Below are 22,023 nucleotides of genomic sequence, written 5' to 3'. Positions count from 1 at the left end.
GCTTTTCCTTTCAGGGCACATATTTATGTCCCCAAAACTCACCTGCTGCCAGTTTCTTCTTCTTGGCCTCAGCAAGGTCACTCTGGTAAGTCTCACCACATTCGGGGATGACTCCATACAAGCCGACATCAGGGGAACGAAGGGCACTCAGTGTCTTGCCAACATCACCACCGTCCACTGCCTCGTTAATGGCATAGATTCCCAGGGCAACTATCCCGGAAGAGAAATGTCACCAGAACAGTTTAGAAAGCGTCTAAAGCCACACACTACTTCACCCACTGTCCGCCTCCTGGCAAACTGCCCCTGCCCACATCCCATCTCTCTACCAAGCTGAACGCTGAAGCAAGAGCACGGCGTTACCCCCACTCGCCATGGGAACAGAAATAAACCACAGATACATACACCTCTGTGCTTCCTGGGTGTCTTTGTTGGACTGCCAGATCCCACCTTGAATTTCATCCAACCACAACACAGCTGACTCGTCCTGGGTCTCCTACGCACCATGAGAAAGCAAAACAACAAATTAGGGTACAGGACATCAAGGGGGTTTTGGGCACTCAATCACGTGAAGAAGGAGTTTCAAACACATCAGACACACCAAATAGTCAAATGGAAGAGGCTGGGCATCGGCAACCTGGTAGAAGAGGGCCAGAGACATGCCTCAGATGCGCTGGCGCGCGCGAGATAAAGGCAAATGGTGTGGGAGGGCAAGAGGAGCAGAAGTGGCGGAAGGACCAACTGGCAAGGGGCCCAGGGACTTCATTAGTATGACAGGGGCCACCCTATGAATATGAACATGTGGTACTTTTTATTTTTTTTATTTATTTTTTTTTTTAAGATTTTATTTATTTATTTGACAGAGAGAGACCAAGCAGGCAGAGAGAGAGAGAGAGGCTCCCTGCCAAGCAGAGAGCCAGACGCGGGGCTCGATCCCAGGACCCTGAGATCATGACCTGAGCCGAAGGCAGCGGCTTAACCCACTGAGCCACCCAGGTGCCCCCATGTGGTACTTTTTAAAAAGCCCCCTTGGGCAACAACACTGACATTTTCTATGACGACTGTTTTTAAGAGCATCAGACTTTATCACAGGTAAATCCAGGAGCCATTACAGGCAATCTAACATACCCTGCCCCTTTAGATTCTAAAACTTGAATGTTAAATCAGTTGTGGGAAACTTAAAAACACATTTTCACACAGAAACATAATAAATGGTGATTAGTTTCCTTGGCATGGCCAACAAAGGCCTCACAGGTCCACAGTGTAGTCTGAGTTGAATACTGGGGACACAAATGAAATAGCAGTTTTGGCTTACCTCCCTCTTTCTAAATACGTCTTGGGCTTTTTTTTTTTTTCCCCCAAGAGAGAGACCACATGAGCTGGTGGGGGTGGGGGTGAAGGGGAGAAGGAGAGAGAGAATCTAAAGCAGGCTCCTCACCTAGCACAGAGCCCGACATGGGGCTTGATCTCACCACCCTGAAATCATGACCTGAGGCAAAATCAAGAGTCAATGCTTAACTGACCAAAGTGCCCCCAATTTTTTTTTTTTTCAGTAGCTTACTGGCAATCATTTGCTCTGAAAGACATTTTTTTTTTTTTTTTAAGATTTTGAGATCACAAGTAGGCAGAGGCAGACAAAGAGAGAGAGGGAAGCAGGCTCCCCGCTGAGCAGACAGCCCGACGCAGGACTTGATCCCAGGACCCTGAGATCATGACCTGAACTGAAGGCAGAGGCTTAACCCACTGAGCCACCCAGGCGCCCTCTGAAAGGCATTTTAAGTAGAATTGGACTGCCAGAAATAGCTTTCTCTAGTATCTTCCAGTGTCCACGAATCTGGCTACCACTCTCTGATTTGGGCAAGTGGCTTTGGGAGCAGCCCCGGGACTCCGTGCTCTGGGGGCCCAGGCAACACGGTCCATACCCTGCCATCTGCCTAGTCTCAGCCTGAGAGTCAGAGATGGAAACCTCTGACACCGACTTAGCTTTCAGGGATCGTACTGAGGTTATAGAAGTTTCAACTGTCTCCAGCAGGGTTGTCTGTTCGCTCATGTTTCCAATTCGGTAGATGAAGACGTGAGTCTTCTCCACAAGAGGTGAGGAACCTCAGGTTTTCACACGGCCAGGCTGACAGCGTCATGTTTGAGACGATCCTGGCAGAGCCAACAAAATTAACTGCTTCTCAGGCTCAAGCTATTAGCCATCGGAGTAAATGGCAGATCAAAACCCCACTCTGACTGTCTGGTGTAAATACGATCTGCCAGTGAGACAACAGGGTGGGGGTGGGGGTGGGGGGGCAGGAACCACAACGATGGTGCCAGATGAAGCAGGGTCTGGGCTCCGAGGCCAAGTGGAACTTTTCACCACCCGCAGGAGGCCGACCAGCTGAATTCGCCAAAGCTCAGAGAAGGCCTCACCTGCCCCCCACATTACTGTGGAGGGAGACACAATGTTTCACTCGGCAGAGCCAAGCCGTCCCCAATTCCTGCCATTTATAAAGCACACTGGTGACAGGAAAGGCCAAAGGCAGGCCACTGACACTGAAAGCAATGATCTACTCCTTTGAAATGCAGTTTGCAAAGAAAGATCATTTAAGCAAACTATGGTAAGTGCTGGGCTTAGAATCCCAAGGGGGCACTGTCCCAATTTTAAGAAAGTGACGGTGGGGAACAAATCACCACAGAGCTGCAGAAGCTCGCACGCTTCTACCGCCCATCCCTGTCCGTTACTGCAAACAGAAAATGGCCACACACGATCCCCCTAAAATCACACGAACAAATTCCGAACAAATTCCGGAAATGCCAAGCAAGAGTTTCAGGGTGACACAGGAGGATGAGGGAGCCACAGCTCTGGGATGGTGTGAACAGGGAGATCCTCAGCGAGAGGGCTGGAGGCGCAGGCTCCAACAGAGGAAGCCTGAAAATCCTCTCACATAAAAACAGAAGTATTTCCACAGAACTAGGCTCTTTGGGGTTCGCTTTTAAGTTAATTACCCATCAGACAGATACCTCTGAGCAGAATCTGCTACACGCAGAGCCAGGAGGTTTGGCACAGGAAGGCACAGCTTACTAAGAATTCTGCCCATTCAGAGTCGTGCCTTCTCTCTGCCCCAGGCGGACTAGAGCAGAACCATGAACACACATCCTCACATCCTCCCCTAAGAAACAGGGGGCAGAGCTACAGTATGGAAGGCAAGAGAAGAACAGACGGGTGTCGCAGGCGTGTCTGGGAAAAAATGATACAGAAATACTGGGAAAGAGAGGCGACATACATCACCTCATCCCAGGGCAAGGAAAGAACAGGTTCACTCAGCTCCGATCAGATCCAGTAAGATGACAAAAGCCCCAGATGCCCCTGCACGCTCTAAAGAGATCAGCCAAGATTAACACAAATCACTGAGCAGGGAGTTACAAACTCTGGGCTAGGTGTTGTGGAGATTACGGAAATAAAAAAGATTTAAAGTGAAAATGCTACATAAAATATGCTGAAACACTGCCCCTAACAACGCTAACGCTGAGCCAACTGGCTCCGTTTCAGGAGAGGTGAAGAGACAGAAACCAGAAATAAGAGCCAAAAAAGTGGGCAGTGACTATAGGTAAAAGAGGTGGAGAAGCCACAAATTACGGTAAAAGGAAAGGGACAAGGGGCAAAAGAACGGCTATCGTACATGTACGCGCACGTGTGTGTGTAAAGCACAGACTTGCACACCTCCAGAGGGCACTTCTTACCCCTTAACACGTCCTTAGAAGTCTCTCCTGTTATATGCAGCATGGTTTGCATGTGTGAGGAAAAATAAAATCCAGGCTGCAGAGGATCATGTGTACATGTATGTAACATATGTAAGAGTTTATCTGTCGTCACACATGCAAACCATGCCACATATAAACTCTGCCACACATGCCATATACACATGTAGACACACACATACATGAACCTGAATCTCTACAACATATGCATCAATTATGCACAAGCACTGAACTTCCAGAATGCAGCAGAATCGTGTGGCCCGCTGGATTAGGTATAGTAATCCTTCAGTTACGGCACAGAAGCAGTGTGCCAAACAAAAGTATTTCAGTATCCCAACAATTGTGCAACAGTCACACAGGTGCATACCAGCTTATTTTTTTAAGATTTTATTTATTTGACAGAGAGAGATCACAAGTAGGCAGAGAGGCAGGCAGAGAGAGAGAGAGGAAGAAGCAGGCTCCCTGCCGAGCAGAGAGCTCAACGCGGGACTCAATCCCAGAACCCTGAGATCATGACCTAAGCTGAAGGCAGAGGCTTAACCCACTGAGCCACCCAGGCACCCCCATACCAGCTTATTTTTAGCTACATGCATGTATGTCTGTCTGTGTTCAGACATACTATAGGGTGGGGGAACAGAACAGAGATTTACCAGTCATTCAGATCTGTAATTATAAAATGGGTTCCTTCAGAATCTCTGATACCCATGGCTTGGCATTCGGATATTACTGACCAATGACTAGTAATTTACTTGTAGCAAGTATTCCAAGTTTAAACCAAGTTTAAATGAAGAGAAAAGTGACTATTAGTGAAAATAGTAGAGTAAGGACATCTGAAAATCCTCTCCTACATGAAAGTAATAAAATCCTGGCAAAAATCATCTTTTTCAAAACTTGAAAAATTGACCAAGACTTGCAGCAAACAGAGTTTATTCAAGAAAAAACACTGAATTGGGACAATTCAACAACTGTGAGCTTTGTGGCACTTCAAATGGCTCCACTCCTACCTATCTCCCACCAAACACACACACACACACACACACACACACACACACACACACACACTCATCCTTCAGAGCCTCATCTGTTTCCAGAGAACCCTAGAAAGCCACAGCAAGGCTATCTTCCTTTGAACTTAGAGCTTGCCCAGTACAAACAGTTTTTTCTCCAGGGCCATTTACCAAAAACAGAAAGAAGCACTTGTTTAATATCACAGATGTCTATAGCAGTGGATAAAAATTTAGGCAAACAATAAGTAACCAAAAAGATTTTTAAAAAAAAGTTTGAGAATGAGACGTGCAGAGAGCTTTGAAAAGTCTCTGACATGCTCCTGAGATGGAAATCCAGAAGGCCAGGTGCACGTGCAAGCTGTGCGCATGCTCAGAAAAGATCTGGTAAAGCTGTAAGGGCTCACCTCTGGCTGACCTTGAGGTTCTGTGCAAGCATGAAGCGAGGGCTAAGGCAGAACCGTAAACTGCCTGGCTGAGTACTGAAGGTGTGTCCCAACATGCACACTGGCCCTCTGCAAAGGCTGGAGCTTTACTGATTCTAGGCATTTAAAAATCCTCTGCCTACGGGTGCCTGGGTGGCTCAGTCAGTTAAAGGTCCAACTCCTGGTTTCTGCTCAGGTCATGATCTTGGGGTTGAGGGACGGAGCCTCGTGTTGGGCTCCACACTCAGCCAAGAGTCTACCTGTCCCCCTCCCTTTGTCCCTTCCGCTGACCCCACTCACTCACTCACTCTCAAATAAATAAATAAATAAATAAATAAAATCTTTTTCAAAAAATTAAAATATTCTGCATCATCATTAGCTGACCTGTAGCTAATCAAGCAGAGACTTCAGTAGCCACACATGACTTAACAGAATTGAAAGTCACCAAACAAACAACAGTAACAAACACAACAATAAACCCTGAGGGATAGACTCTTATTTCCAGAGTTACCCAATTATTAAAAGATCCAGTTTTCAACAAAAAATTAAAAGACATGCAAAGAAACAAGAAAGCATGATTTGACAAAATACAACATCCATTCATGATAAAAACCCATAACAAAGTAGGTTTAGAGGGAATATTCCTCAGCATAATAAAGGCCCTATATAAAGAACCCACAGCTAATATCATGCTCAGTGGTGAAAAACTGAGAATTTCCCCCTAAGGTCAGGAATAAGACAGGGATGTCCATTCTCACCACTGTTATTCTACATAGTACTGGAAGTCCTAGCCACAGCAATCAGACAAGAAACTAAAAGTATCCAAATTGGTAAGGAAGAAGTAAAACTTCCACTATTTGCAGATGACATGATATAGAAAACCCTAAAGACTCCACCTAAAACACTACTAGAACTGATAAATGAATTCAGTAGCATTGTAGGCTACAAGATCAACATACAGAAATTTGTTGCATTTCTATATGTTAATAATGAAGCGGCAGAAAGAGAAACTAAGAAAATAATCACATTTACAATTGCACCAAAAATAATAAAATATCTGGGAATAATCTTAACCAAGGAGGAGAAAGACCTGAATTCTGAAAACTAAAAAAACAGCGACAAAAGAAACTGAAGATGACACAAATGGAAAGACAGTCCATGCTCATGGATTAGGAGAAAGAAATACTGTTAAAATATCCGTATTACCCAAAGCAACCTAGAGATTTAATGCAATTCCCAACAAAATACTGAAAACATTTTTCACAGACTAATATAATCCTAAAATCTGTATGGAACCACGAAAGACACCGAGTGGCCAAAGTAATCTTGAAAAAGAAAAACAAAACTGTAGGTATCACAATCCCAGATTTCAAGTTATACTGCAAAGCTGCTGTCATCAAAATAGCATGGTCCTGGCACAAAAGCAGACACGTAGATCAATGGAACAGAGTATATAGCCCAGAAATAAGCCCACGATTACATGGTCAATTAATCTTCAACAAAGAAGGCAAGAATATGCAATGGGAAAAAAGTCTCTTCAACAAATGGTGTTGGGAAAACTGGACAGCTACATGCCAAAGAACGAAACTGGACCACTTTCTTACATCATGCAAAAAAAAAATAAACTCAAAATGGATTAAGGACTTAAACGTGAGGCCTGAAACCATAAAAATCCTAGAAGGGAACCCAGGCAGTAATTTCTGATACTGGCCATTGCAACATTTTTCTGATATGTTTCCTGAGGCAAGGGAAACAAATGTAAAAATAAACTATTGGGACCACATCAAAATAAAAAGCTTCCACACAGCAAGGAAACAATCAACAACACTAAAAGAAATCCTACCAAATGGGAGAAAATATCTGCATATGACATTTCAAATAAGGGGTCAGTATCCAAAATATGTAAAGAACTTACACAACTCGACACCCAAAAAACAAATAACCCGATTAAAAATGGGCAGAAGACATGAAAAGACATTTCTTCAAAGACACACAGTTGGCTAACAGACCCAGGAATGTCAATGTCACAATCATCAGGGAAATGCAAATCAAAACCATGAGATACCAACCCACACCTGTCAGAATGGCTAAAAAACCCGAAAAGACAAGAAACAACCAGCGCTGGCAAGGATGTGGAGAAAAAGGAACCCTCCTGCACTGCTGGGAATGCAAACCAGTATAGCCACTGCGGAGAACAGTACGGAGATGCCTCAAAAAGTTAAACCTAGCTCTCTCCTTTTGCCCACCATCATGGTATGTGCAGCTGTTCCTCACCGCATCTTCTCATAAGACTTTCAGGATCAAGCAACTTCCGGCCAAGAAACAAAGGCGGAATCACTCCATTCCCCAGGGGATAAGGATGAAAACTGGTAATAAAATCAGGTACAACTCCAGGGAGGAACTGAAGAACCAGACTGCGCTCATGAGGGATCACACACGAGACGGCGCACACATTTATTCTGCATGAAGAGCACAAACTTGTTTCTTCTCTCTGTGAGCATCGCTACTACCTGAACGATAGACATGTTTTATTGGGGAAATGATTCTTCTGCTACTTGGCTTCAGCAATAGTTGGTTGGTTCAATAATATACACGTGAGACCCCTTGTTTGAGAAAAAAGAATTAAAAATAGAACTGCCACAGGCGCCCGGGTGGCTCAGTTCGTTGAGCATCTGCCTTAGGGCTCAGGTCATGATCCCAGGGTCCTGGGACAGAGCCTCATGTTGGGCCCCCTGCTCAGCAGGGAGCCAGCTTCTCCCTCTTCCCCTCTCCCTGCTTGTGTGCTTGCGCAAGAGTGCGCTTGCGCGCGCTCTCTCTCTCTCTCTTTCAAATAAATTAATAAAATTAAGAAACAAAGGGGTGCCTGGGTGGCTCAGTGGGTTAAGCCTCTGCCTTCGGCTCAGGTCATGGTCTCAGGGTCTTAGGATAGAGCCCTGCATCAGGCTCTCTGCTCAGCAGGGAGCCTGCTTCCCTGCCTACTTGTGATCTTTCTCTCTCTGTTAAATAAATAAATAAAATCTTTTTTTAAAAAATTAAGAAACAAAAACAAACAAACAAACAAACAAAAAACCCAGAACTACCACATGACCCAGTAATCCCACGGTTGGGTATTTACCCAAAGAATACAAAAACACTTATGTGAAAAGATATATGCAGCCTTGTGTTTTCTGCAGCATTATTTACAATAGCCATATTACAGAAGCAGCCCAAGTGCCCATTAACAGATGAATGGGTAAAGGAGATAAGGTAAATGGCATACCACGAAGCCATAAAAAAACACTCTTGCATTTGCAATAACATGGATGGGACTAGAGAGTATGATGCTAAGTAAAATAAGCCAGTCAGAGACAAATATCATACGACCTCCCTCATATGTGGAATTTAAGAAACAAAGCAAATGAGCAAAGGGAAAAGGAGAGACAAACCAAAAAACTGGACTCTCAATTATAGAGAATGTGCTGATGGTTACCAGAATGGAGGTGAGTGGGAGAATGGGCGAAACAGGAGATGAGGATTAAAGATCACCGCCATGATGAGCACTAAGTAATGCACAGAATTGCTGAATCACTGTCTTGTATACCGGAAACTAATGTAACAGTGTATGGTAATTATACTGGAATTAAAATTTTAAAAAGGAAGAAGAAAAGACAATTCTATGAAACTACCAAAGTTGGGGAGGGGGAAGAAACAGGAAAGCATGGTTCAAACAGGAAAAAAGGGAAACAAAGACTTAATTCAGATATTCTGAATATGCTCAAAGAATTAAAGAAAACCATGTCTAAAGAACTAAAAGGATAAGAACAATATCTCACCAAAGAATAACAATAAAGAGACAGAAATTTATTTAAAAAGAACGAAATGAAATTCTGGAGTCGAAAAGTACAATAACTGCAATGAAAAATTCACTAGAGGGATTTCAGCATGCAAAAGAAAGAATCGGTGAACTTGAAGATAGGTCAATTTAAATTAGTCTGAGGAGTAATCTCCAGTCTGAGGAACAGTAAGAAAAAAGAATGAGGAAAAATGAACCAAGCCTCAAAAACCTGTGGACACAATTTATAATACCGATATATGCATAATGGAATTCCCAGAAGGCAATGAGAAAGAGTAGGAAGCATAGAGAACACTTGAAGAAAATCTGAACCGACCTATAACAAATACAGACATGGAATTAGTAATCAAAACACATTCGACAAAAACAAAACAAAACAAAACCCAAAACACAAGACCACATGACTTCACCGGTGAATTCTACCAAATGTTTAAAGACAGTCGACACCAACCCTTTAGAAACTCTTCTAAAACCTCCAAGAGGAAGTAATGCTTCCCAGTTCAGTCTATGAGGCCAGTATTACCCTGATACCAAAACCAGACACAAAGATATCACAAGAAAAGAAAACTACAGACCAAATTTAAATTAAGATCTTTTGCTTGCTAAATTTAGAACTCAGATGATTATTTTTAAAACCACTCCCAAAATGGCTAGAGGAACTACGAAGCTAAGGCCTAAAAAAAAGCCAATTCTACCAAATATGCAGTCTACTAAAGCCAAGCCTGGCAGTATGAAGCAAATTTTCCTCTAACCTGCCCCCCTCCCTTCTCCTCCTTTGATGAACTCTCAAAGTTATTTCCCAGCAAAAGGAAATGCTTCAAACTCTAGTCACATCCTCTAAAACTTTAACTGCCAGGACCCAAACAAAAGGAGCAGTCAGGCTTACAGCATGAGTGAGAGCAGGTACAAGTTATACCCTCCAACGACTCTCTCCTTTTTCAGAGGTTGCCTTTTTTTTAGCAAACCAGATCTAGGTTATTCGCCCAAAGCCCACACCTCTGTCCATCAGACCTAAGATTCCTTCCAGACTTACATGGTAGCAAAAACAAACGCCGCCACCATTGGCCTCCCCAAAACTACTGCAGCCAGGCCCCAAGTTAGAGATTCTGAATCAGCAGGAACAGAGTTAAAGCTTAGGAATCTGTATTTTAAAAATGACTTTTCAAGTGTTTTAACAATCAGCCAAGTTTGAGAGGCTCTGATCCAAATGATCCCAAATTAATATCCAAGACAGAGAACTCCATTTACAACTTCCCTACAGCCAACTGCTTCTCACCCAAGTAAATGAAATCAGTTGATCCCTTTTTCTAAGTTTCCTGACTACACAACAGGAGCTGTGTTTCAACATTCAGCACAATCATGTGCCTCTTAAATGAAACCTTGTACTTGCCACATTTACATGATTAGGACATGGTAATGCCAACTACTCTCCTGACAATGGAATCAAAGGGGACCTATCAACACTATAGTAATACCCACACTCTTCTGTCCCAACCCAAACTTACAGAGCCTGCATAGGTGTGATTATACAAAAGCTCCAATAACACAGAAGCCCTGGTCTGTTTTTCTACCTTTGATTTTCCAGAAAGAATCTGACCCCCTAAATTAAGAATTTCTTTTAGAGGGGCAACGGGCTGGCCCTGTCAGTAGAGCAACTCTTGATCTCAGGGTTGTGAGTTTAAGCCCCACCCTGGGTGTAGAAGTTACATTTTTTTTTTTTTAATTAAAAAAAAAAAAAAAAAAAGAATTTCATTTATTTCTTCTGCTTGCTACCAGAACCTCATTGTAGGGAGCCTCTAAGTCAGAAAAGAAAGGTATCGTCCTTCCAACAACGAACTGTTATTAGTTAGGAAGAACCTAAAAGGAGATCAATCACAATTAGAAAAACAGAATTATGCCTTAACCATGGAACAAATATCTGAGGGTCTACTACATACAAAGCAACTTCCTACTCAGCAACATGATAAAAAGAGGTATAAATCTTGTCCATTTCCTCAACAAACTAGCTGAGAGGTAAGACAAACTTTTTAAATGATATGTTTGTGTTATAATCGGCTACAAAAGTCTCTATGTTCATAGAAGCATTGCTCCTAATAGCTATAAAACAGAAACAACCCATGTCCATCAACTGATGAATGGATAAAAGGTGCTAAAGCCACACAATGGAATATAATTTGACCATAAAAAGAAATGATGTACTACCAGTACACGCTACAACTTGGATAAACCACACTAAGTGAAAGAGGCCAGTCACAAAGGACCACATGTTAATGACTCCATGTCCGTGAAATGTCCAGAATAGGCCAATCCGCAGACGGAGGTAGACTTCTGGTTGCCGTGAGCTGGAGAGATTGAGGGAAAATGAGAAGTGACTTATGAGAGCCAGGTTTCCTTTTGGGGTGATAAAAGTGTTCTAAAGTTGATTGCAGCGGCGGTCGCACAATTCTGTGATGACTGAACACCACGGAAATGTACACTCTGAAATGGTGAGATCTAGGCTACGTCACTTATATCTCAATAAAGTTATCATAAAAACATGACATTATCTGCTAACGCTTAACACACGTGCATTCCCTATGGCACATACGTTCTACTCCTAAATGTACACCTAACAGAAATGATAAATGTATTTACCAAGAGACATGTACTAAAATATTCAAAGAAGCACCATTTGTAATAGCCAAAAAGTGGGAAACGATTCAAGATTTCCAACAGCAGAATCTAGAACCACCGAGCGGAAGGGGACCCAACAATACGAATGAACAAACTATTGCTTCCTGCAACCACACAGATGAATTTCACTAATACTATTTTGGGCAGAAGAAACCAGAAGCAAAAGAGTACATAATGAATGGACTCATATACCGTTCTAATACCGTTTTAAAACGGGCAAAAATTCAACTGTGGTGTTAAAAATCAGGATGGTGGTTCCCAGCAGGTGGGGCAGAGGAGATGGACGAAGCAGAATGGGATGCTGCACACTGCTCTGTTAAGTTTTTCCCCGGTATGCTCAACTTTTGAAAATTTATACAACAAATAAACAACAAATTTATACAATTTGTATAAATTACACATTTTTTGGATCTTACACTTTGACACAGAACTTACTTAACGAGACACAAGAAGGGGGGCACCTGGGTGTCGCAATTGGTTTAGCATCTGTCTGACTCTTGATTTCAGCTCAGGTCATGATCTCAGGGTTGTGAGGTCAAGACCCAAGTCAAGATCCACACTGGGCATGAAGCCTGTTTAAGATTCTCTTTCTCCCTCTCCCTCTGTCCCTCCCAGCCCTTCCCTCTCTTAAAAAAAGAGAAAGAGATAGGGATGTGTTTACAACAAAAACAACAGAGAACCACATACACACACACACACACACAAAGTCGAAACATGTACTGTCATATCTCACGTCCCTCCAGTGCTCTGAATCTAAAGGTGTCCAGGAAACAGCCCTACCTTTATCTTGATTCCCAGAGGGAGGAAGTTCTCTGAACACAAAGGGACAACTTCACTCCACTCACCTGGGCTTTCTCTCTCTTGGCTCTGATCAGTGTGTCTTGGTAATGCTGGGCCACCTCTGCAAGGACGCCCTCAAGTTTGGCCGCAGGAATCTGCAGGGCCTGCAGAGTCTTTTGGGCGTCACCTTCATCCAGGGCTTCATTAATTAAACCAATGGCTAAAATCCCTAAATATGAAGGGACAAAGGTTATTTTTTTAATTAAGAAATGATATAAACACATCAATTTTTAAACATGCTAAGTAATCAGAAATCTACCCAAGCGCTATCATGACTCAAATTACAATTTGCCACCTGTAATATTGAGCAACATTTAAATTTTTAAAAATTTTTGGTTTGTTTCATTTAAAACAAACTCCCTGGTATCCATAGTCCAATTGAAACCTCACGTCTGTTTTATTTTTAATTGCTCTACATGAAAAAGAATTTTGACAAAACTGGCTTTAATAGTATAGCTTTCAAGTATGATTGAAACCATTTCTGATTCACAAAATGTTAGCATTCAAGGGCTCGTAAAAAGTCCCTGATTCAACATCTTTAAGAAAAGACTAGGCTCAGAGATTTCTTCCTCGAAATTCCACTTTGAATAAGTGGACAGCGGATCCCACCCCAGGGCTCCCCAACCCTAAGGCAAGGCTCTTCTCACCAATCAATGCACTGTTTTTCAGAGGAAAACAAATTAAAACTAGAAATGTTCACTCCTCAGGTATCTCGGGCAGCTGTGCTACTTCTGTAAAGATTCTGTGGTATAATAAAAACTCAGTTGACCTTTGACCTCAGTTGCTGGGAAGGTGCCACTAACCCCATTAGAATTTCCCAAATGAGGGTGTCTGGGTGGCTGTGTTGGTTCCTCGACTGCCTTTGGCTCAGGTCATGCTTCTGTGGTTCTGGGATTGAGTCAGCATTGGACTCCCTGCTCATCGGAGTCTGCTTCTCTTACCTCTCCCCTATCTCGTACTCTCTCGATCTCTCTCTCTCAAATAAATAAAATCTTAAAAAAAAAAACTTCCTAAATGACTGGATTATGTATAATTATCTGTTATTCCCACCCCGGCTTCTAGGACCACCCCAGAGTTTAGGCTAAAGAGGTGGCCTCCCCTCCTCCCACTCATAGCCTCAGCATGGGGGCTGGTCATGCTGGAAAGACCAAGCATGTGATCAGAATACGGGGGCTTTGAGCCCCTTGATATTGTGGTATCAGCCCAGCTTTCCTATCTCGAGAGAGGGGGTGGGGTGGACTGGAAATGGAGTTTAATTACGTGGCCACTGATCAATCCTTCACAATCATCCTTGAAAACCTCTGCCTGGCCAAAGTTCAGGAGAGCTTCCCTCACTGTGATTCACATCCCGAAGACGCTGCCTGAGACACAGAAGCTTGGCATTTGGGTCCCCGCTATATTTGGGATCACTACTGGTCTCCTCTTTTGGCCAGTCCTGATTTGTATCCTTACTTAAAAAACTATAATCATAAATATAGCACTTTCTCGAGTTCTCTAAGTCATTCCAGCACATGACTGGACCTGAGGTGGGGTTGCTGAGGGAAGCTCTGAGTTTACAGCCAGTGGCTCAGAAGTGTGGTGACCTGGGAACGCCTCAGAGCCCGGGCTGGTGACTGAAACGAGAGGAGTCTTAGGGAAGACCGAGCCCTACACCCACGCGGGATGACCCAAGGCGGGGTGGTGAGTGTCAGAACTACCTGTTATGAAACATTTAAAAATAACAGATCACGCTCAAGTCACTCCTGAGAGTTTAAGTTCTGGTTACATACCACTTGACTGGAGCGGTTGCCTGACGTTTTGGAAACAATATGCAACCTTAGCTGGAGCGGCGTTTAGAAGCAGCTCACAGAACCCCACCACCTGGCACGGGTTCATTCTCTGAGGGGATGGGTGGGCCCGTTACTCACGCTCGTGCTCCTCCTGCACCACCAGATTCACATGGTCCACGCAAGCCTGGATGTCATTCCATGTAATAAACGCAGTGTTTTCTGCATGTGCCTGTGTTTTTAGTTTCATCAGCTCATCCAGATACCTGTCCCGCCCCCCAACAAAAAAAGCGATTAAGCACAATGTAAGAAAAGGGACCTTTAGGATTGTCAGGGGTGACAGGAATGAGAAGACTGGAGACACAGCATCCAAGGACCAAAGACAGCTAAGGGGCTCTGACAGCCTCACATATCTTAGGGGGCAGCTTTGAGACTGAGGAGTTACCTTCAGCAAAACAAGAAAATGCAAAGATAGCACTTTTTCTTTTAAGGTTGTGCTTTTTTGTTTTTTTAGTAACCTCTACACACAATGTGGGACTTAAACTCACAACCCCAAAGTTGTGAGAGAGAGAGCTGACCCTCAACAGAGTACAGACAGAGTAACGGTGTCCCACGGATCCCATCTACCGCCCTGGGCACCCACCTCTGACAGTTTTCTTCTTCAATATTGGTAAGGCCTGTCACAGAACTGCTCAGCTGTTTCCACACTGTGTTCATGTCCCCCGACTCCAGCGCCCTGTTGATTAGGGCCACTGAGGACAGCATTTCCACGGCGACAGAGAGCTCGGGGTGGGTGAGGCTATGCTGTACAGAGAAGGGAAGGGGAAAAGGGTGATGACAGACAGTCTTGGATATAGAGGGAGGTCAGAGGTTCAATTAAGCCGTAAGAAGTCTAAGTTTCTGGTTTAAAAAAAAAAAAAAAAGCTCTGCCAAGTACACTGAGAAGTGGGGATTAAGTTCACCCCCACTCCACTCCGCTCTCCGACACAGGCGGGGCTGACTTACTTCAGGACTCTGCTGCTGCAGGGTAGCCAGCTCTTTCTGATAAAGATCAGCAGCAAAGGGGTACACCTGCGGCAGCTGGGCCTCGGGATTGGTGAGCTCCAGGACGGTCTTCTCGGCAACACCCTTCTGGATGGCAGCGTTGATGGCTGCCACAGCTGCCAGCCCTGCGCAGAGAACGGGCCAGAAATGCAGCTGGCTTGGGAAGGCCCAAGGGGAAGGAGACGCAGTTCTCATAGGACAGAGTTATATTCTGCGGATGAACTGAGAACTGTGATGTTTGAAGTGGAACTTTCATCTTTAAAAAGACAGCCTCCCCCTTTGTGTGCAGGGCAACTGTCCGCTATGCCAACCACGTCCTAATAAAGCGGTTTCCACTCCAATTTGTCCTGCACCTCTTTCTAAAACATCTCTTCCATCCCGGGCAGCCTGGAGACTCAAGTACCAGCTTCTCAAGCTGCCATTCAAAGGTTTCCACAATCTTTCCAAGCCTTTGTCTTACACAGCTCGGGCCCAGCTATCTACAAAGATCTTATTCTAACCACTGCTGCCTCAATACATCTTTCAGCATCCGCATCTCTGCTCACACTTCCCTTTCCTCTCTGCCCACATTGGGAATGTCCTTCTCTCTCTTTCACCGTCCAGAAGGTACCCACCAAGCCCTGAAGTGTCGTCTCCTCCAATGCTCAAGTGCTTGCTAGCCGAAGTGAGCCCATAGGGACTCGGGTTCTACTCTGAGAACTAGAGGAGCCCTCCTGCCAGAGGCACCCTGTACCCGATTATGGCTGGCAGGCTTGGAGTGATGGGAGCTGACCTCAGACGCCCCAGGGACCTAAGCCCCACTCAGGGTCTCAGGGAGGGGACCCGTACTTCTCTGATACTGTTGGGCAGCACCGTTTGCAGCATCCACGCCACCCTGGAGCTCCTCCTTCTGCAGGGGATCGGCCTGGCCACCCTGAGAAAAGCAAAGAACATTTACGTGAAGATTCTCATGCCTCTGCCTCCAGGCCTTACGGTGGTATCTTCACAGCAGTCACAGAGGCGAAGAACCACGGCACTAAGTGACAGCATCAGGCTCCGTGCGGAGAAAGTGGCAGTCCTCCTGAGAGCCAAAGCCCCGCCAGATCTGGGGTAGAGTGACTTTTCAGACACAAGCACATTAAAAAAAAAAAAAACAGTGAGAGGCATCAAAATATTGACACAAGAGGCTTTATAGACTCAATAGCACATCAGTGCTGCTTACTCTGGCTGGTATATGCTGGGAGTCTGCAAAATGTACACTTGCTTGTCCCCATTCAGACAAAAAAGGAAGCCACTCGCATTTGTGCTACAAACCCCACTGAGTACAATTCCACAGTCCACTCTTCCTGCACGTTAAGCATTTCCCAGTGCTGGCCGGAAGAAATTAGTAATGTGTGCTTTCTTTTAAGTAGAAATCCCCAAAGTCAGAAAGTAAAAGAGACTCAGGTTTTCCTCAAGGCTTTTAGTTGGGGGACAAGCAGCATGTTTCCAGTGAAGGGGTGGTTAGGTTCGGAGGGAGGTACTACCTGTTTAAGAGAGCTTACAACTGGAAAAGCGAAAGAGAGCTAAAGACAGTGTGTTTTTTACCTGAGGATATTTTAAAAACCTTCATCTGTATGCAGGGAAAAATGTCATACTAAAAACCATAGGTTATATTCTAACTACAGGGGGAAAAGGCCCCATCAAAATCATTAAAGGACAACACACAAGTCACATGTCTGTGCATGAACGCCTGTGGCTTCGGCCCGCCCGACTTTTACCTGTCTCTTCTGCTCTCTGTCGCTCAGGAGCTGCTTGAGGTACCAGTCCCCATTCTGCTGCTGCAGCCCTCGAAGGCCCAGAGCTGGAGACTGCAGGGCCTTGAACAAGGCCAGTGCCACGCCCTGCTCCAAAGCCAGGTCCACATTTGCTAAGGCAGAAGACGCTGAGGAGGGGAAAAGGCCACAGTTTATGAGAACACTATGTGAGCATCACAGCCTAAAATACTCTTCCTTCCCCAAAACCAATCTTGATTTCAGATGAGGGAAATATAGTTCAGATGGCCTTTGTTCTGGAATATCACAGAAGCACAAGATCTTGGGACTAGAGGAGAACCTTAAAGTCACCAGGTCCAGGGGTCCCCAGTAAGGCTGTTCGTCAGTTAATGGATTCCTGGACACGCCTCAGGCCTACTAAAGAGCTTCCAGATGCAGACACCTTGGCACCCATATGGGCAGCAAGAGAAGAGGCGCCAACCCAAACCAATGCATGTCTAAATGCTCTCTAAACACCAAGTTGTTATTAGATGAAACTCCTGAATAGGAGAAGGCTTCTCCCACAGCAATGTACTACATCTTTGGGCAATCTTCCTTAAAAACAAAACAAACCAAACTGAAAGCTTTCACCCTAGTGCTGACGCTTAAATACATCCAGTCCCTCTTTCCCTCTGACAGTCCAGCCCAGACTAAAAAGCCTTCATTCCTTCTTAACAGCATCAGTCTGAATCCCTTCACTACTCCACTACCTCCTGAACACACCAGGACAGTGAGTGCCCAGACAGCAGGGGCGGTCTGACCCCGGGGAATGGTAGCGGCTGTCTACACCCTCTTGAATTCTCTACTTGGAGAGGATCGTGGTCACAAGAGGTCTTTAACATCTGGCAGTGAAAACCTAGGAGTTCCTTAATCTGAAAACAATAAAGACACATTCTTCACTGTGTTAAGATTAAACGAAATCACATACATGAAAGCACTTTGTATTTTGTAAAATCAACAAGGTCTTAGGTTGGCAGTCAGAGTAAGGTATTTTCTGACTTCAAAAATAACAGCCACTGGGAAGTGATCATTACTGTATTATTTTCAGTTTCCCCATTTTTAGAAGAAAACAGAGTTCTCCCACCATGCTCCACCCAAGGATCTGATTTTATCTCCGAAGTAGCAAAACAAATCAATAATAAAATACTAAAAATCAAAATATCTGGAGCATAGCAGCACTTAAAAATTTTAAATGTTTCAATGTTAGTAAAAACAAAAAACAAAAAGAAAATTAATACGAGGTGTTAAAAGGAAAAATATTTTTAATTTAAAAATTTTTAAATCTCTGTAATGCCTAAGGGACTCTTCACTTCTTCCCAGTGATCACACCTGTAGCTCAGCTAACTCATCACCGCACCAAGGCACCGGCGGCTGGAGTCCTGGCTGCAGGTCCCTGTGACCATTAGCCAATGACCCGCCCACACTCCCTCAACAGCATTTACCCAACACCTGCCTTGTGCCCCAAACACAGCTGTGAACAGAACAAATGATATCCGTCCTGGTAGAGCTTTTACAGGAGTGGGGACAGAAAATAAAACCAATACAGGTAAACAACCAGGCCTTCTCTAGGTATTCGATGAGAATCTGAGATCATCCATCTACAAAAGCATCTGGCCGACTATGCTTTTACTAGAAGCATTCTTACTACATAAATAAATTTAAATAAGCATGTACTAACGTTCATACTATAAAGATGATGAAGTTTAGAACATTATTTAAATACTTTCTTCCACTAAGTTCTAATTTTCCTTGTTCTATTAAAAAGGTAAATAAAAACTTATTCTCATTTTTAACTATCTGGCCTGCAGCTTTCTCCTGGGGCAGTGGCTTCAATGCTGGTCTCACACCCTCAGGGAAAGAATCCTATCTATATTTAAGATAATTCCTGGGACCTAAAGTTCCCTATCTTTCTAGCACACAACCTTCTCTTGCTCTCCAGTTAGGAAAAGATTGTCCCTCTCTGGGGAATCCTGCCTTATCCTCACCTGTCTATCCAGTGAAGGTTCTTACACAAACCTCCAAGGAGAAGTCATTATTCCTTTCTTTTTCTACGACTGCACCTCATACACCTTTGATACCTTGTTCTAAGCAAGTTGCTCTGAAATTACTCACTTGCAGGTCCATCTTCCCTGCTACACTGAAAGCTACTTGAGGGAATTTTTTTAAGAAGTATTTATTTTAGAGAGAGGCAGTGGAGGGGGAAGGGCGGAGGGAGAGGAAAAGAATCTCAAGCACAACACGGTTGGGGGGCGGTCCATCTCACAGCCCTGAGATCGTGACCTGAGATGAGACCCTGTCAGGCACTTAACCCCCTGAGCCATCCGGGGCATCCCAAAAGGAACACTGTAAGCACATATGGCTACAGCTCTTCCCCCAGAGGTTTATAACCGACTCTCACTGACTTAGCCAGGTAAAGCTACAACGGTTATAAAATCCTAAACAACATAGTAGGAAAAAAACAGCCTTATTAAAACAAAGAGTGTTTTATGCAGTGTACGCAGCAAGAAACATGCTGGACTTTCTTCTCACAGAGAAAACTAAAGATAAAAGGACACTCTGGTTTGTATCTGCTGGCTTAGGATTCATACAGATAGATAAAGCACAACACATCACCCACGCGTGAATGGAACAACTGTTACTCTATTCAGAAAACCATTATCTTAAATGAATCAGGATGGAACAGAATAAAAAGACTCCTGGTCGGGATTTAAAGCCCCCAATCATACGGAGCTGGTAAAATCCTGTAAAGTTCTCTCTAGTTATTCAGATTCTTGGTTCAAGGGAGAAATTAGTGCCTCCCAGTGAACACAGAGGACACAGATTACTATTACTATTGTTATTATCCTCTTTAGCAAAACAAGGTCAAGTCTGGTTGAAATCAAATAAGCTTTTTAGTTCTTCTGGTGAGTCTAACCATTACACTAGGAATTACAGGGATTTCAAAAGAAGCAGGACTCCTAAGTAATCTGTACTTCAAGAAGTTAGAGATGTCAGAAACAAAGGCAAACAATATAAGACAACATATAATTGCACAGAAAATTATGCAGTTAGGGGCGCCTGGGTGGCTCAGTGGGTTAAAGCCTCTGCCTTCGGCTCAGGTCATGATCTTAGGGTCCTGGGATCGAGCTCCACATCGGGCTCTCTGCTTAGCAGGGAGCCTGCTCCCCCCACCCCCTTCTCTGCCTGCCTCTCTGCCTACTTGTGATCTCTGTCTGTCAAATAAATAAAATCTAAAAGAAAAGAAAAATTATGCAGTTAGTCTATAAATGCCACGGGAGAGTGAGAATGGGCGCAGGTGCGAAGTGAGGCGGACTGTGAATGCCGGGTATAATCTGAGTCAGGTAAGAGATCAGGCAGGAGGGCATTATAGTGGGAATACACAATCAGCAAAAGCTGTGATAATGCCAATGTTTATGGGTACTCACTAAATACCAGGCAATTTGTATGCATTATCTCACCATCGGCAGAACAATTCTATGCCACAGGGGTCCATGTCACACAACTATTAGTAAGAAGCCCAGAGAGCAAGTCCCAGGTCCAAGCCACTCCAGAGCGAGACACTTTCATGAGTCAAGAAAGGAAGAGAATGAATATGGGACACAATTAGGCAAATGAGTTTACACAGAGAGTTGTATGCATAAAATACCACATTAAAAACTCCGCTAGGGGGGCGCCTGGGTGGCTCAGTGGGTTAAGCCGCTGCCTTCGGCTCAGGTCATGATCTCAGGGTCCTGGGATCGAGTCCCACATCGGGCTCTCTGCTCAGCGGGGAGCCTGCTTCTCTCTCTCTCTCTGCCTGCCTCTCTGTCTACCTGTGATCTCTGTCTGTCAAATAAATAAATAAAATCTTTAAAAAACTCCGCTAGGCTAGGGATTTGCTTTTTGTTGGGCAAGTAGTGAGGAACCAATCAATGCAGGTTCTATAGCAAAAGAGTGACAAAACGAAAATGACATTTTTAAGACATAAATTCCTCAAAAGTATGTAACACATATAGAGAAAAATCAGTAAGAATGGTATAATCTCATTTTTGTTTAAATATATTTTTAAAGATATGCATAAAAATATCAATAGTAGTGGGGCACCCGAGTGGCTCGGTCAGGCTCCCTGCTCAGTGGGGAGCTGGCTTCTTCCTCTCCCTCTGCCCCTCCCCACTGCTTCTGTGCGTGCATTCTCTCTCTCAAATAAATTAAAAAAAAAAAAAAAATCAATACCGGTTATTTCTAGGGAATGGAGGTCTAATTTTTTTTGTGGTTTTGGTTTATATCTGGATAACTTGCATTACTCTTTGAAATAAAGATGAAATTATAATATTACTTTCAAAAATAGGAAAAATATGGGTGCCTGGGTGACACAGTTCATCAGGCCTCCAACTCTTGGTTTTGGCTCAGGTCCTGATCTCAGGGTTGTGAGACTAAACCCCGCTCCGGGCTCCACTCACAGCATGGAGTCTGCTTGAGATCTCTCTCTCCCCCTGTCCCTCTCCCTGCTCTCACTCTAAATAAATAAATAAAATCTTTTTAAAAAATAAAAATAGGAAAAATAGGAACACCTGGGTGCCTCAGTCATTTAAGCGTCCGACTCTTGATCTCAGCTCAGGTCATGATCTCAGGGTCATGAGTTCAAGCCCTGTGTTGGGCTCCACACTGGGCATGGAGTCTACTTAAAAAAATAAGTAAGGAAAAATAAAATCCCTATTTAGATTTTTTTTTTTTAAGTGTGTTAATACAGGGTAAAAGAGTGAAATTAGCCAACAAGAGGAGTTCTAGAAGCTATAGCAGATAGAAGGAGGGCCTGCCTGAGGAAGATAGCATCTGAAACAGAAGACATATGTACACAAAAAAAGGCAGAAGCAATAGTTCGTAAACAAATCCACTAATGTCTAAAATAAACTTAGGGACGCCTAGGTGGCTCAGTCAGTTAAGCAT

The 22,023-nt window shown here is 43.9% G+C and overlaps 1 protein-coding gene across 1 annotated transcript in view; it reads right to left on the bottom strand.

Moving 5' to 3' along the window:
* IQGAP1 (IQ motif containing GTPase activating protein 1) overlaps positions 1-22,023 on the bottom strand; it is a 101,482-nt gene that overhangs the window by 31,652 nt on the left and 47,807 nt on the right. Inside the window, exons 10-17 of the mRNA XM_047735760.1 lie at positions 17,065-17,228; positions 16,154-16,238; positions 15,287-15,450; positions 14,925-15,085; positions 14,423-14,547; positions 12,521-12,684; positions 403-493; positions 43-210 (exon numbers count right to left, since the gene is read on the bottom strand). Coding sequence (XP_047591716.1) covers positions 43-210; positions 403-493; positions 12,521-12,684; positions 14,423-14,547; positions 14,925-15,085; positions 15,287-15,450; positions 16,154-16,238; positions 17,065-17,228 — 1,122 coding nt within the window. The remainder of the gene's footprint in view (positions 1-42; positions 211-402; positions 494-12,520; positions 12,685-14,422; positions 14,548-14,924; positions 15,086-15,286; positions 15,451-16,153; positions 16,239-17,064; positions 17,229-22,023) is intronic.

This window comes from Lutra lutra, chromosome 7 (genome assembly GCF_902655055.1).
Source record: "Lutra lutra chromosome 7, mLutLut1.2, whole genome shotgun sequence".
Lineage (NCBI taxonomy): Eukaryota > Metazoa > Chordata > Mammalia > Carnivora > Mustelidae > Lutra > Lutra lutra.
This window is presented reverse-complemented; position numbering and strand designations above follow the sequence as displayed.